General features: G+C 41.8%; 2 protein-coding genes across 6 annotated transcripts; one reads left to right on the forward strand and one right to left on the reverse strand.

The window, feature by feature from the left end:
* Positions 1 to 4,035: 4,035 nt before the first annotated feature.
* Positions 4,036 to 6,188, reverse strand: LOC118789437 (G-protein coupled receptor 1-like). 2 transcript variants are annotated; one of them, XM_036545858.1, is made up of 2 exons: positions 5,911 to 6,188; positions 4,036 to 5,220 (listed from the first exon to the last, which is right to left on the reverse strand). In XM_036545858.1, the coding sequence occupies exon 2, from the start codon at positions 5,182 to 5,184 to the stop codon at positions 4,132 to 4,134; it is 1,053 nt and encodes a 350-aa protein (XP_036401751.1). In that variant the 5' UTR covers positions 5,185 to 5,220; positions 5,911 to 6,188; the 3' UTR covers positions 4,036 to 4,131. The 2 variants fall into 2 exon arrangements, with proteins under 2 accessions (XP_036401751.1, XP_036401752.1); XM_036545859.1 differs by having other exon boundaries at positions 5,850 to 5,919.
* Positions 6,189 to 6,350: 162 nt separating this feature from the next.
* On the forward strand, positions 6,351 to 13,162 carry zdbf2 (zinc finger, DBF-type containing 2). Of its 4 annotated transcripts, none has more exons than XM_036544690.1 (7): positions 6,351 to 6,429; positions 7,599 to 7,785; positions 8,046 to 8,131; positions 8,245 to 8,293; positions 8,422 to 8,521; positions 9,079 to 9,206; positions 10,425 to 13,162. In XM_036544690.1, the coding sequence occupies exons 3-7, from the start codon at positions 8,056 to 8,058 to the stop codon at positions 12,970 to 12,972; spliced, it is 2,901 nt and encodes a 966-aa protein (XP_036400583.1). In that variant the 5' UTR covers positions 6,351 to 6,429; positions 7,599 to 7,785; positions 8,046 to 8,055; the 3' UTR covers positions 12,973 to 13,162. The 4 variants fall into 4 exon arrangements, with proteins under 4 accessions (XP_036400583.1, XP_036400582.1, XP_036400585.1 ...); XM_036544689.1 differs by having other exon boundaries at positions 7,599 to 7,750; XM_036544692.1 differs by having other exon boundaries at positions 7,599 to 7,750; positions 8,080 to 8,131.
* The last annotated feature ends 3,188 nt before the right edge of the window (positions 13,163 to 16,350 follow it).

Here is a 16,350-nt window from a genome sequence, read left to right on the forward strand (position 1 = left end):
GTAAAACAGATGTAAACCTGATCATCTTATATAATTATTTTAAGGTAAGCCATCAAACTTTTGTATGGCAGTCATACATTTTATTAGCTTAGGACTATTCGGTATAAATTGCTAGCTTGTGGACAGAGACATGTCTTAATGGGACACTAGTAGGGTGAGTATCATGTTTTTAAGAATTTAACAAAAAGGTGATTTTTTTTTCTTCTTGATCCTATTATGGCAATCAAAGCTAAATCCTAAGAGAAAATCTGATCTGTTTGGTAAGTGGGAGAATTAGTCTAGCCTGTAAAGAAACATAGCTGTAGCAAGCAAATGTTTGGTAGTCAGTATCATTGGTTAACAGCTGCAACAGATGAAAACAACCATGGGTTCCAGATAGAGCAGGGCCTCTGTGACTAGGAATTCATTGCTCTTGCAACATCTCCCCACCATTATGTAAATAGCTGAAGTTTATCTGCTAGAGAGCAGTGAGGCCCAAAGGAGAACAGAACAGCAAAAAGATTTAAAAATGTGTCTCCTTTTGTTTTGGACTACTGATATATGTCTGCCGGGTGGACAGTTTCCCTGCTGTGCTTCTGCAGCTCGCATGACTTAACCCCTGAAGTCTTTCCTGTGTTTGGCTGCTGCAGTTAAATTTTCACTGCTTTTCAGCAAAGTCATTTCTCTTTTTTTGCCCTTTGCTTCATGCAATACAACATAATAGCACTAGTGTTCTCCATGTGGTCAAACTTTCTGACCAGTGTGTGATGGAGGATGACAAGGTTAGGACAGACCAGCTGGAAAAGAGATCTGCAGTCCACGTAGCTAACTTCAATAAAATCTAACTGCATTAGTGCAATAATAAACACTTCCAGTGTGCTTTGTCAACTACTGATATCAGTAGTTGCATAACAGACTTTGCATGCTTCTTATATACTGAGGTTTGCCATGTCCCACAGCAGTAGACAGACCCTGTCACTGGCCTCTCTGAGAATAATTAAGGTGTACTGTAGTGAGTTTCCTGTTTATGTGGAAATGTCACAGTTCATGGCTTTTTGCACCCAACATCCTGATAGACCTTCAGAACCAACAGCCCATTGCTAACTGTTGGTGGGTGAAGAGTGCACCGGCAAAAATAAACTGCAATATTCCTACAATCTGGATGGTAGACTTTCAAAATGTTCCGTTTAATTTGAAGTTTTTTTCCTATGGACTGGTAAGAACGGAAATAAGCTCCAACATGTTGAGTTTAAAGTATACTGATGTTAAATGGCTACGGGCTTGTGTGAACCCCCCTCCGGCCCACTCCATGTGGAACATCTGATTCTTCTCATTCCTGTCTGTGTGCCCATTTAAAATAACAGGAAATGGCAGAAAACTCTTATAAACAACACATGTCTTCAGGAAGAATACACACTGATGTCGTTATCTTCAAATACTAGCTTCTTTGGTGAAGTGTAAGGTAATTAAATGACTAGTCTGTCCAGAGTTTGTAAATCAGAGATACAATGCCAGCACATTGGACAGCATGAATTAAAGAAGTGACCATAAAGTGCAATTAATCTGAGTTTGTTTTGATCAATTGTCCAGTTAGAAGCCACTAAATAGATAAAACAATTCATTCTTGAATTCAGACAAAAAAAAATCAGTTCAGAGACAACCGGGAAAACTGGAGATGTCATAACAATTTAATTTCTTCAGCTAATAAAATGCATTAAGAGTAAGGTTATGGTTTTTACAGGAGCAGCAGAAGTGTTAGTTATGAATCATATGAAGTCAAACTCTGCTAGTTTCTAAGAAGTTTGTCAGGGCCTGTGCTAAATTCAGCACATTGTTTATTACCTTTTGGTTTTTAATACAGAGTATTTGAAACCACAGGATATTACTGACTGTTTATGGTTAGACAAAATGACACAAAGATGTGTAATTTACCATGGTACACTGACTTACCCTTTTAATAGCATTCTGTGTAGGAATACACTCTCTTTAGCGTCAGTTGGAAGCTAGACATATTTTTGTGGCTAAAATAGGTATGTTCCATTCCCTGAATTTTTTAAAAAATATCACATGAAGAGTGATTCTTTTACAGTTTACTTCAACAGCTAATATAAAACAAAGTCTGTGACACTGTTGGGCAGATGTCTGTAGGTGGCTGTCACAGAAGCTTGAGTATTTGTTAATAGGGTTATTGGTCAAAGTACCAAATCATAGTACCAGGTCTTTATGTCAGTGATTTCTGCAGTATGATCTTAATTCTGCTAAAGACAGCAACAGTTGTAGTGTTGTAGAGTTTCCCATGAAAATAACATCTACTTCTTGTAAATTGACAAAAAATTAAAGTTTAGAGATAAAACAACAGCCACTCTGACTTTTATTTTTCTCTCAAAAGTTCAAAAAGGCACACTTTATGTATGTAAATGACTCATATAGGATTATAGAAACTAAGGTAGAGAGGGGACTTGCATCAGATGAGAACAAGAACCAAAAATATCTATACATGAAATTACGAGGGTTGGTAAAAACAGATATAGAAGTAAGGATAAAAATTATTAAAGGATAAAACAATTTTAAAAGTTACAAAGGGCATCTCACAAGGATTTAAGCAGATCATTTTATGTATAGCGGGAGACACTAACAGATTAGTTTCCGATACTATACTTAGACAATTGAAGTTTTTGAAAAGACTTTAAAGAATGGTGCATTACTGCACCACTTGCATATGTGAATGGGGAATTTCCCGAGCAGCACCATATATGGTCAATATTCCATATGATATAATTTACATTAAAACAAGGTAAGATTAAAGACAGCCAAGCATGAACCTCCAAAAACTGATTTGTACATGTGCGAGAGTGAAATAAATGACTCACGGTCTCTCTGTGTGGGGAATATTTATTTGAAGGCAATCATTGACAGAAATCACTGATTAAGTCAATTTCTTGTATTTTAGGATTAAAGTTAAATTCTAGATATAGTTTTATAATTCCAGACATATTTGCTTATTTAATGGACAGGGGCAAGCTAATTAAGAAAAGGTATGGTAGAATATAAATACCTTTTTACTTTATGCCTCATGGAATCATTTTATGTTTCATTTTTGGTGTGAAAGGTAAACTTTCCTTTGCATTTAAACCAGGAAGACTTGTTTGAATTTGTTGATTTGTTAGAAATAAAATACTTTAAATTGCTCCATATGAGGTACATTAAAGGTGTTATAGGTTTACATACTGTACTTCATATACTTCATACTTCATATGGCAAAGTCCATTAATTACCTAGGCATTTTATTACATCATTAAGATTTGTAAAGAGTTTTCTGTTGATTTTTATTATTATGTTTTTTCAAAATTTACATTTGTACAGGGAAATATTCTGAAGGTATTTCATCTTGCAGAATTTGTTTATGGAGGTTTGAGAGCTTTGATTTAAAATCACATTTTAACTGAACAAATCTTGCTAGATGTAATAAATGTACCATTTAATTAATACAGTTATTTAGTCAAATGTCTATAGTCCCAGTTAAGGACTCTCAATCCACCCTTAAAATAGTCTTTAAATAGTTAATAATTTTAAAAATACCTTACATTATGGTTTTATATATATATATATATATATATATATATATATATATATATATATATATATATATATATATATATATATATAATTTATTATGTATTAAATATACAAATGTCATCATTATAATATTAATCTAGATATACACTTGATTTTGGAAAGTATGATTCAACAAACCATAGATTTTGTTTTGTCTGTTATTAATGTTTGATTTTCCATTATTTTTATTAGTTATTTTCATTGGTGATTTTAAATTGTTATGCAATCTGTATTTGCACGTATTCAAAGTTATGTAAGTTAACTTTTTAGACAGACAGTATACAAAGTAGATTTCCTTCTTAAAAATATAGCAGGTGGATAGATGTATTCAATAATGAATGCAATAATTATTAATTAATTAATTAATTATTATAACTTACAGTGTATTAGTCTAAAATAAAATTATTATTACACAGAGACAATTAAACAGGGACTTTATGAAACAAAATAGCAAAATGTTTTTTGAAGAAGAAAGTCAAATGTACTGATTACAGGAGAAGACATCCATGTGATGTTGTTCACAGAACCTGGGCTCAGTCATACAGCGGACAGTGCAGTGGGCTCCTCGGCAGTGCAGCTGACTGGTGCTGACACGGACTCCGTGGCAGAGATGGACTGGCTGATTTCCTGCAGCGAGCTTTTGGTGATGTCCAGACACGATCGTTTGAGCATACGGCGGACCTTCTTTCCCAGCAGCACGTAGAGCAAGGGGTTGATGCAGCTGTTGAAAAAAGCTAGGCTGGTGGCCAGAGGGAACCCTGTCTGTAGCACCACATGTAGGTATAGTGTGGAGTGCATTGACAGTTCCATAAGGCTGAAGATGTGAAAGGGTGCCCAGCATAAGAAGAAGGCCAAAATGAGCGCTGATATGGTCCTGGAGAAGCTGGACAGACGTGCAGAGTCTGAGCGGTGCACCTGGACTGCTAGCAGTATACTGCTTACGCTGATGGCGCAGAAGGGGAGAAGGAACCCCACCAGCGCGCGCACCGTCACCATGGCAATGTGCCGCAGGGCTGCCGTGTGCCTGTCCTCGGCGTAGAAGTTGTTGAAGCACACCACCCTGTTGTGCAGCTGAATGGTGTCGCGCAATATCAGGGCGGGGAAGCTGATTGCAGCGGCCAAGCCCCACACACCCCCGCACACTCCCCAGGCTCTTTGGACAGTGCGCAGCCTCTGAGCCCTGCTTATGTGTACCAGTGAAAAGTAGCGGTCCAAACTGAGCACCGTCAGAAAGAACACGCTGGCATACATGTTGACCATTGACACAAAGGAGTTTAATTTGCACATAGCCAGGCCAAACTTCCAGTGGAAGTCCCGAAGCACGTAATCGATGGAGAAGGGCAAAAAGAGCACGAACAGAAAGTCAGCCATGGCCAGGTTTTGCAGCCACACACTGTTCACTGTCCGCTTGCTTTTAAATGCCATCACCCAGATGACAATGCCGTTTCCAATGAGACCCAGCACAAAGGAGATGCTGTAGATGACCACTGAAATGATGTGCAAAGCTTCACGCTGGACATATCCTTGTTCCACTTCTTCAAAGTCACCATACTCCAAGTACTCATAGGAGTAATTCTCAAATTCTTCCATCACTGTGCAAATCTGGCCGTTCCGATAACAGAGATCCTGTGAGACAAGCAAAAACAAAAATATACTTCAGTTCAAGAACTGCTGAGCAATTACCTGAATTTATTCTGAATGTTTAAAATGTCCAGAGGATCGTTTTTCATGAGTGCAGTCCTTGTAAATACGGATTATACAGCCGTAGATTGCTCCAGTACAGTCCGAGACTGAGTCACCACATTGTGTTCCTGCCCTTGGAACAGAGTGTTGGCTACAGAGCCAGCGGGGAGTATGTGTGGAAATGAGATGTGAAGGGCACAAATGCACTGCATGCACACACCAGCACACTGTCACTTTTGCTAAATCATGACTGTTTCCTGTTTTCCCATTCCTACCGAGGCAACCTGACTTCTCCAAACCTTCTCAACCCACACATGAAAACTTTTCAACCACAGCTTAGAGCAAATGTGATGTATACACATTCTTATCACCCCCTGCCTGTGTCCAGAAAGGCTGAATGTACACTATATAACACACTGACAAGTGGTCTTTGTCCAGGTGTCAATCTGGTAACATTGTACCACTGTGTTCTGGGGTAACACACACCATAAACCCCTTGCGCCCATTCTTACTTGTCAAAATAAAACTACCTCAATCCAACAACTTTATGTAAGGTTTGATTTAGCGTTTACCTCTTGAAAACAATAGCTTTCATCGATCCTTAAGCCACATTCTTCATTTTCGACAACATACCTGGATCTCCAGTGAAGTTCAAATACGTGGTTCTATGATCGCAACCGCAGAGCGCTCTTGTACGTGTGTTACCTAAGTTGCTTTTAGCCGATGTAGGCAGCATCTGTCCCCTCCTCTCTGTGTCCGAGCAGTATCAACAAGGAGCAAAACAAAGTTTAAAGGAGTGCCTTAAAAAGACCGATGGAATTTTATTTAATTTGAACTTCCCTTTATTAATACGCTTCCACGTGCTTTTTATTAGGATATGTAAACACTCCTAACAACTAACAACAAATGAGGCTGACAGTCTATGAAATTCTTTGTAATCGCATTCCCCCATGGTAGGCTTACTTGTGAAATAAAGTGTTATGCCGACAGAAATATTCTTGCGACCCCTTTAATATCTGTCGTCTTGAAGTGGGTGCGTCTCGCCGTTGCGCTGCGCCGTCACTGCAGGAAGAGATTGGCAAACTTCAATACGTGTGCCGTGAGGGTTTGTATGGAATAACATTTATAACCAAGAGAAATCAGCATTCTAGGGTGAGTTGGTTTATTCCAGATCGCTTGTATTTGCATAGCATTCAATGAGCCAACTTGCAGGGCGATTCGTGTTGTTTGACTGTTTAGGAGGCCAGCCCACATAGCGACAGCGGTCGTCGGGCCTGAAAGATAGCTAAGCGAGCTAACCCTGCCAGGCTCTCCTCCTAGAGTATTTTTAATTAGACACTGCTGCAGTGACTGCTAGAAATAACGGTAAACACATGTGATGTAACTCTGAGAAGGCAAGGGTTACTTGTTTTAACGTGAGTTTGCTAGTTAGCCACCTAGTCCAGCTATGTGTTTAATAGCTAGATTTGTGCTACTAGGCCTGAATTCAAATACATGACAGCCAATCAGCATTCAGTTTGCCTCGGCTATAGCTGGCTAGCTCGGTTCCTATGAGCGTTTTTAATCTCCTTGGATATTGCTAGCTAGCTAGTCACCATCAAAATATGTTTGTGTGAAAACACGGCGATTAGATAGCTGACGGGAACAAATGTAGATAGGTAGTATCAACGCTAATGTTAATGAATTCTGACGTTCAATAGAACTGACTTCAAATATTAAGTGTTGCACGAGTTTCGAAAAATGCGGACTGCACAGCCGCTAACGTTTTCTGTTTTTAGCCGTACTTAGCTAGTTAGCTCTTTAACTAACCAGCTGTTACTCTTCTTTGGAAACCACCACTCAGTATTGAATGTCTGACTACCTATTCAATTCATCCAACTAACGTTACTGTAACTTACTTTGTCAGCACATGAATTTGTTAACAGAATAACAACGTTAGCCCACAAGTTAACCACGTACCGACGATGATATTGTGTAATTACAGTATACCGCCGGTGATCATCACATGATAACAATTTTTGCTTACTGGTAATGTGTTTCTTGAAAATATATGGTAGATTATTTGAAATCAGGATGAACAGAATATTTTCTAAGCTGTTTCACAGAGAGTAGTCAGTCTTGGGTGTACGGCCACCCAACGTATCACTTAATCAGCTCTGCTCAGTGTGGTAGCCTGTTGTGGGCCTGTTAAAGTAAGCATCTACAGAGTTTTAATAGATGGTGTTTTCCGTAGAAATGTAAACGGGAGAATGTGAGATGATTCTGTTATCCACGCTTCCCGTGATGACCATCATGCATTTTGTTTTTGTTTTTTTTTTCAGATGGGAATACTTGGCTGAACAGAGATTCCGCAAAGGTTTTGTTGGTGATGGCAAGAAAAAGCGGATACTTTGGTGCAATGTGATTGGCCAGCCCGTGTCAGACGCGACCCAGACTCATCTGTCAATTTGCTGTACAGGCCGCTGTGTGGCACGTTAGTATCTTGCAATGCTTCAGCATTCTTTACTGGTCAGTGGAGAAAGATTTAAAAATATACTTGTTTGTTGTTGTGTTGCATGGACAGTCCAAATTCATTTTCCCCCGGGGTGGAATTTCAGATATTGACATGAAACATTCCTAGTGATCATCGATACCATACCTTGTCTAGCATCTTTTGTTATTGCAATGCACTTTAATCATTTGCTCCTTTAATACCCCTCTCTGTGTTATAATGACATGCTGTAATGACACAATGAACTGGTAAACAGGAACCTCGTCTTATGTTGCAGTACGTAACTGATGGCATCCTTCCGTATTTCTCAGACGAACAATAAAACCATGCCAGCTGAAGAGCACTCCACCCCCATTGCTCAAGGTAAGGGTCACGTCGAGTGAACAGAACACTGCAATTCCTCTCAAAGTACATAAGTTAAAATGTCGTTGCCCTTATTTTGAAACATAAAGTTGTCTCTTATGATATGCCAACAGTGGCAGAACGCAGCCAGGGGCAGACTAGAAAGCTGGAGCAGACTAATGGGTGAGTCCTGGGCCCTAATATACACTTTGGTCACATGCTGAATATCTGATAGGTTGGGGGTATGAGAAGTGGTCTGTCAGTAGCGTGAGGGTAATGTTGCGGTAACAATGTGGTGCCTCTGGACTCAGGAATGGTGTGATGGAGCAGGCTGTTCCTGGTCCCTCCAGTGCCCCTCCCAGACAGGGATTCTGCAGCTGTTGCCAGGTGCTGTACACCAGTGTGGAGCAGGTAACCTCCCATTACATTACAATTACATAACTTTATTCACCTCTCATCTGTTTCACAAGCTGCCTGCTATTGATTTATTTATTCATTTATTTATTATGCCTGGTCTGCATTCACCCTAGCAGACATATTTTTAAATACTCTATTACTCCAGTATTTCCATTACATTATTTTAAGGTGCAGTTTTCTCTGGAAAGATAACAGATGCCAATTTTTTCCACCCTTCCTGCCTACTCCTGGTAATCAACTTGGAAGCAGTGCAGCATTGTTAGTATAAAAAAAAAAAAAAAAAAAAAACTGCACCTGCGGTTCAGGGCTATGCATCACATTCAGGACTTTGCAGCTAACTGTACCTGGAGTTGCGTATCTTCACCTACCCACCTCACGTGCAGCTTCACTTAGGTGAAAATGGCTTTATTAGCGCAGTCAAATTTGAGTAGTCCTGGACAGGCGCTTTTGGAAAGAAGCCTCCTGACATCCTTTAATGTTTCGTTCCTGTAAATGGATGAAGTGCATGCAATGAGTGCTGACCGCTTTTGCTGACTCTTCGCTATTTGCAGCACATCACGAGCACTAGGCATCGAGAAGTTGTGAGCAACGCTCGAACGCAGGCTGCGTCCAGCAGCTTAATGGAGAGGTTCCTGCAGGATGTCATTCAGCACCATCCGCACCTCTATAATGACACAAGGTGAGGGTCTCCCATTCTCCCTGCATTATCAGCGATCCAGCTTTCCCTGACATCGCTCCCAAACTCTGCTGTGCTCTGCTGCGGTGCTAACACTCTAACACCCTGTTATTATTGCATTTCCATCTCAGTATCATTACTGAACTGGATGTGCAGGAAATATGCTCCTTAAACTCAATGTCTGAACTTTATAACAGAAAACATCAATTCTGCATAGATTTACAACAAAACATGTGAATATGAAACTGCTTGGGAATCTATTCTTGCGTTCCTCCAGAGCAAGTTAACATTTTGGTAGCCTCTCATACACAATTTATAAATATTTAAAATAATGTGCCTACATACCATCCAGTGTCCTTTTGTTTCATAAAACCATCTTAATGATACCTTGCCTTGCAATAATCTCCCAAAACCACTTAAACCATTCTTCCCCATTCCAGGCCCTATCATCTGTACAACACAAGCATGTGCGCACACCTTTGCTGTCTCATCAGTGTATATTTTTATTTTTGTGTTATTTGTATTTCTTCTCCAACTTTTATGTCATAGTAAATACTAAGTAATATGTATAGGTTATTGTAGCATTATTCAAGTAGCTGTACTGGATTGTTAAAGGCTAAAAACCTTAATGTACTGTCCTGGCTCTCAACAGCCAGACACTGGGGAGTAACTAACGTGATATGAATTAAACATTATAAGTAAGAGAGCAGGCTGAGTGGGACAAATGCAGCTTTGAAACAGGAGCCTCACTCACACTCATTTGTCTTGTTTCAGATGAGGATACGTGCATGTTGAAAGAATGTTCAATTCCTCTCTTTTGTAAAGCTTTAAATTGTGGCTTTCATCCAAAAGATTGTGTGACTCAGGGTTTTTGTAGAAACAACAATCTTTTACTGAATGTAGAAAGTACTGCTAAACATATAGTTTAACAAGTTATGAAAACATTTTGAGGTGGCACCGGTTTCAGATTTGTTCATTAACCATGACCCAGTAGTGTTTTAATTTAGTCTTTGTCTCAGACTGGAAATATGTGAAAACTGGGAAGATTGAAATCAAAACAAGCAAGCCCTTTCCCTGCCTTCAGCAAAAAACAAACTGGCCAAAGCTGTAAAATGTATAATTCAAAATGTTAAAGATTAAAAGTGTTTGCAAGTATTTTCAAAAGATAATTCAGTAACTCTGTGACTCTCACCTGTGCGCTGAATACTTCTGTGTCTGCAGGCCGACCCATGCCGACCTGCCTTCACTGAGCAGCCCACTGGTGCCGAGAGAGGAGCTCTCGGAGATCTACTGCGCCCCAGAGGATGACAGGGAGACAGTTGGCACCCGCGAGGAGATGCCCAGCTCTGATGAGGAATCCTGCCACTTGGTCATTGTGGAGGATGTGCGCTCTCCTCCGCCGGTGGACCCACAGGCAAGAAGAACCACTCCACCGCAAGCTGAAAAAAGCAACTCATCTGGAAAGGCCAGAGTGGCCAGTAGTGTGGACCCCCCTTCCGTGGATAAAGGCTCCCCCACACAAGACTTCCTGCACAGGACTAGTAACGGCTGTGCTCTGGCCTCGCCCGTGTCTGCAGCCCCGCTCCTTGCTGAACCCTGTAGCTCGCAGGCCCCACCCCCCAGCAAGTCCGGTAGCCCTCAGGCCCCTCCTCCTGGCCAGCCCAGTAGCCCACAGGTTCAGCTCCATCGAAAAGCTCACAGGAAGACTGACCGACCTGGAACAAAGTCCCGCTCTCCCCTTAAAACTTCACCAGCTTCAAAGGGTGTTACTTCTGGGGACGAGACGCCAATAGAACCAGAGGTAAAGAGCCCCACTGTGTGGATTCCGGCAAAAGCTCCTCCGCAGAGCACTCTCAGGGACCGTAGTCCCTCCAGCAGAAACTCCAACAAAATGTCGAGCGTGATAGAAGAGGTGATTGAGAAGTATTGCTATGGCCGTAGTCCGAAGAGGAAGAAGGTGGATGAGGAGAGCTTCCATTTGAGTCTGCACTCCATTACCGATCCTGATTTCTCTGATGATGAAATGAGTGAGGAATGGGACACGCCAGTAAGGACAGCACTGGAGACTGCAAAGGCAGAGGTGAAAGACCTTGGCTGTCTCACGGAAGCGCACGTAAACGTGGAGGACCAGATATACAGAACTCAGCTGGACACAGCACTCAACCTCCAGCTCCAGGCAGAGGCAGCAGAGGGTAAGAAGGCTGACAATGTGAAAGCGGACAAGCGCAAGATTGAGGAGGTGCTCCCCGCGCTGCCACACATACCTCAGTCTTTTATCGGAAAGACGTGGTCGCAGGTCATGTATGAAGATGACCTGAAGATCGAATCAATGGTGCGTGACTTCAGGGAAGGTCGCTTCCGCTGCTACTTTGAGAGCGAGTCCCTGGCTACGTATGGAATGAGGAGTAAAGAAGTGAAGGGCCAGGAGGATCAAGTGGAGAAAGAGCAGTGGGACCAGGCGGGTCTTCTGCCTGTCATGGATCGCCCTGAGGACGATACTCTTTGCGATAGGGATTTAGAGAGGAGAGCTGGCCGCAGGACCTGGAGACTGGCGTCGCGCTGTCAGGTGGTGAAGGTCAGCCACAGCACACAGACCAACCCTCTGAACAGCCCTATGGTCAGGAATAGAGTCCTAGACAAGGCCAGCACATCCCTGGATGACCTGGAGCAACAACACGATCTCACTAAGACGCCTGACATGAAGACCAGGCTGTGTGCACTGAAATTGCCAGATTCCTACACCAAAATCGCGAGTCCCTTGCAAGCCAAAACTGTGGTTTACGTCCTCGCCTCCCCAGACTCGGGACAGGGCTTCTCGAAACCGATCAGAAGAGTTGGAAGAAAACCAAAGTACAGCGACGGCGAGAGTGCATCGAAATTCAAGTACAAGAAAACTCCCTTGAAGTACTACGATCCCTTGACTAACAGAATCCTGAAGGCCCCGCCCAAGGGAGTGGCTGTAGGCAAGCCGAAGCCGTTCCCCTACGTCCGTCAGCTGTTCCGCAGCCTCAGCCCTGACATAAACATGGAGAAGCAGTTTGTGGAGCAGAAGGACGCCTGGAGCTCTTCAAAGGGCCGGGGCGGCAGCAGTAGCAGCGTGGTGGATTTCGGCAGCTCCACGTCGGGCTCGTGTTTGGAGAGCAGCAACGCCTCCGAGTCCGGATCCTCCGTGTCAAGCAGGAGGGCGCTCTTCAGCCGCTCCTCTCTGTCCAGCAGCAGCCGCTTCCTGCTCGGCACCCTCACCTCCTCGCCCTCTCACGCCGACAGCACTACCAGGGTACTAGCTGCTGAGCCTGACAGGACAGTGCAGACACAGGGCAGCCGGGGCCAAGCCCAGGGCAGACAGGGCCTGCAGACTGAGTGCTTGAAGGAGAAGCCTCTGGGACCAGCGAAAGGGCCCGCTTCCCCGTACAGATCCAGGAAGGTGCGCACCAGGCTGATGCCCAAGAAGGGGCAAGCCAGGTCAAACTTCCCCGTGAAGCTCTACAGTACCAGAAAATCCCGGTCGCCCAGATTGTCAGACCACAGGAAGGAACTCTCCCCGGACTTTCTTGCAAGAACAAAGACCAGGTCACCTCCCCAACCTGAGGACCCCCCACAGAAAGAAAAGGTGAGGAAGACGTATGCCAGAGCTAAGGGCTCGGTCAGGTCCCCCTCCAAATCCCCAGTAATGGAGAAACAGGGCTGTAGCACCTTGACACGGACTTCCAGCAGACACCCTGCTTCACCTCTAATGACTCGCATTTTGAGAAAGAGGGGGAAGACATAAAGTCATGGCTACAGACTAGAGGATAAGCTGTTCCCACCTTCTCCTATGGGGAATCGCAGGCATGCTGCTGCGCTGCTCTGTACCGTGCCCCTCCAGGGTGCTATGGAGTCACTGTCGCACAGTCCCGTGAGGGCTGTAGTTAAAAGCTGTAACATTTTGCACAGACTCCAGAGAAGAAAAATAGTTTATACTGCAGTTTTTTTTTCCATTTTGTTTTTTTTGTTTACAAGCAATCATGCTATTTTTTAAGTTTATAAGGAATATTTTGTCTCTAAGGTTTGTGTATTAAATTAACTGTCTGTGAATTAAAGCTATTCATGAAAACTATTACTGGTGTCTTATGTGTTCGTACCTGTAGAAATATAACGCCCCTGTCAATGAAGCTCATCCTTGTGGCTGAGCATTCTGTAGGATGGCATGATCCACTGTCACTTAGCTCTATGACTACGTCCTCCACATGTGGGGGGCTCAGTAATGATATCAACAACAGTTTCCATATGTTTAGTGATGTCCTCTCGTGCTAAACACAGATTGCTGTGTGTGCAGTGATTGCATCCTAGCGTATTGATACCGGTAAGCAATGCTCATACATGGTGTCAGGTGCACAGTTGAAAGAATGTGAGTGTATCCTGCAGTAGAAATTGGTGTACCCACATTCTTTTGTAATGCTTCCAAGTGAGAAGTTCATTTAATAGTGAAGTTGGACAAAGTTTTAACCACAGAGGCCTTTGTCAGATCACCACAGCTTAATAAATGGATCTATGAACAACATGTTAACATTAGTGGCAACATTAATCACAGTAAAATAGTTATGACCCAAATGGAACATTTTCCCTGAAATTGCAGAGGAATTAACTACATGCACATTTGTTCCAGCTTGTTCTGGTTATTGGTATTGTAATACACCACACAGGTTGAATTTAAGAATCCACTAAAAATAAATACCTCATATTGGTGTTTTCCATTGTATAAACAAGAAATTGAAATAAAAATGAAGCAAATTAACCTGGGTACTCGCAATAGTACTGGGTTCCGAAGGCTGCCTTTCAGTATTTCTAGGTATTTTTACATAAAGCATAAAATCAATCTTTCTTATAATTAAAAACATTTTGTGGGCTGTCCCCCTTGATTTAGGAGGCTATAAGTTTTGAGACAATTAAATAAAGGAAGAGGTAAAAGTCTTTTAGTTACAGATCCTTTGCTTGGAATAACTGCATCAAGCCTCCATCTCATTGACCTCACCAGTCTTGGGTTTCTCACTTGGGATGCTTTGCCAAAGTTTAACTGCAGCCTCTTTTAGTTGTTTCTTGATGGGTTTTCTGCCTTCAGTCTCCTTTTAAACAAGTGAAATGTACTCGCAATCGTATTTACATTTGGTCAATGAACTCCTGTGAAAAGCATGCAATGTGTTTTTGATTCATTTTCCTCCTGCATAGCGAACAACCGCCTTGTAGGTCAGGCATTTTTTTTTTTTCCAGATTGTTTATATGGCAATACCAAGAGTCTTACCAGTTTCTCTGACGGCAGTTTACTTTCCTCTCATCCTCAAAGTGGCCTTCTTTTCTGTCATAGATATTTCTCTGGTATTTTGGTTTTTACAAACAGGCTCGAGTTTGTAAAGACTCCAAGACTCCAAAAGTAATTTCAAAACACCACAACCAACTCTAGACCCTCACAGCTTTGTGTTCATCTGTCTCGATACTTACGAACATAGGAAATGCGGGGGGGAGGGGTTCTGTCTCATATTCAACTTTTTGAATGCCCAAATTTCTTGAGCATACAGCTAAGTATGTGACCTTTTTCCCCAGTACTTATGGAGGGCACTGTAGATTATAGTCCAGACCAGGCTAAAGTAATTAATAGAATGTGTTAAATATGTTAAATAAATGATTTAGTGTCACTCTTTATTAAGTCCTCTGACCTACTCCGAACATCCAGTTCCAGTCCAGTCCAGTTCATTTTGACAGATATCTTTATTCTGGCTTCCGGTTAATCTATATTTCACTCCTGTCAAGTCTAAATGTGTTATCATCTTAATGCTAATTGGGATTATTGTTATCTAACAGTAACAGCAATTGCCTATTGCACAGTTAGTATTGTATATTATATGTGGCACTTATATTTCACAGTCTTGATGTCTCTATGTTTCTTCTTGGTGGCATCTGAGATTCATTCTCTCTGGTGTATTCACAGTACAGGTAAGGATAGACAGGACAGACAGATCCTGTAATACAGTTCATTTGTGTGAAAACATGTCAAGGTTCTCATTTGGAGAATGACTGTCAGTGAAGGATTGTATTTTCACTAATCGATGCCAACAGTCACGTTGATGTGTTTTATATATACAAGTCTTTATGTTAAACTGTGCTAACCTGATGAAGACCTCTCTGGTCAAAACGTGTCCTGACTGTTAGTACAGCACTTGCTTGGAAGCATTATAACATTGTGCAGGTACTTTCATTTCTGTTGCAAGTAAATTTAGTAGGCTATTCAGCACCTGTAGATATCTCCGGGTGTGCATACATTCTCGTTTTCATTTAATCTCTGACTGCATCCTCTCAAATTAACCCACATTTCTGAGCCTCTCACATTCCAGACCTACAAAACCTCCTAGTCCCTGGCCTAATATGCTGTGCTATTTTTGGAGCAAATCAAATCCCTCATGCATATTAATCAGTAACAGTTTCCTGATGATGAGCGGAGCATGTCTAACTCATCAGAGACTCAGCCATGGTGCTACCCCTGTATGAAAGGGCTGATGCATTCATTCCTGCTCCCACCTACGTGGCGATGTGTGTTTTGATCAGGTGAGAAGTAAAGAAGAAGTCACTCTCATTAGATACGAATACTATCTCTGTCATTGAGACGTTCCACAAAACCATGAATCTTTTTCTTAAGCAACTTGTATGTTGTAAAACATTTAAATCTGATGTCTTTCAACAAATGATGATAAAGTGATATATAAATGGGCACATTTATATACAATATACTCGTGTTATGTACGTATATTGCTGCAACCTGGACTCTCAAGACACCTATATTTTTTCACCAAAAGCCATTTCATGCGAGTTCTATATCGGCACCCTAAAGCAATACTCGCAGAGCCATTTTCAGATTGACCCACATAGAACTCATAAGTGACTATTATGCAGGATTGCATGGCACAGGAATGAGGTGGAGTGCTGTTGTGCCCCTAATTGGAAAAAATATTCCACAAAAACATTCCATAAAATGTATAACAATCATATCCATCCTTGCAATTATTCTATTTAATTCAGTTCAATTAATTTGTGTTTACATATTGAACATAACAAAAATCCATGTGATATCACCTAATATTAACCAATACACACACCTGCAATAAGCACTGTGGTCCAC

Source organism: Megalops cyprinoides, chromosome 14 (assembly GCF_013368585.1).
Source record: "Megalops cyprinoides isolate fMegCyp1 chromosome 14, fMegCyp1.pri, whole genome shotgun sequence".
Taxonomy (NCBI): domain Eukaryota; kingdom Metazoa; phylum Chordata; class Actinopteri; order Elopiformes; family Megalopidae; genus Megalops; species Megalops cyprinoides.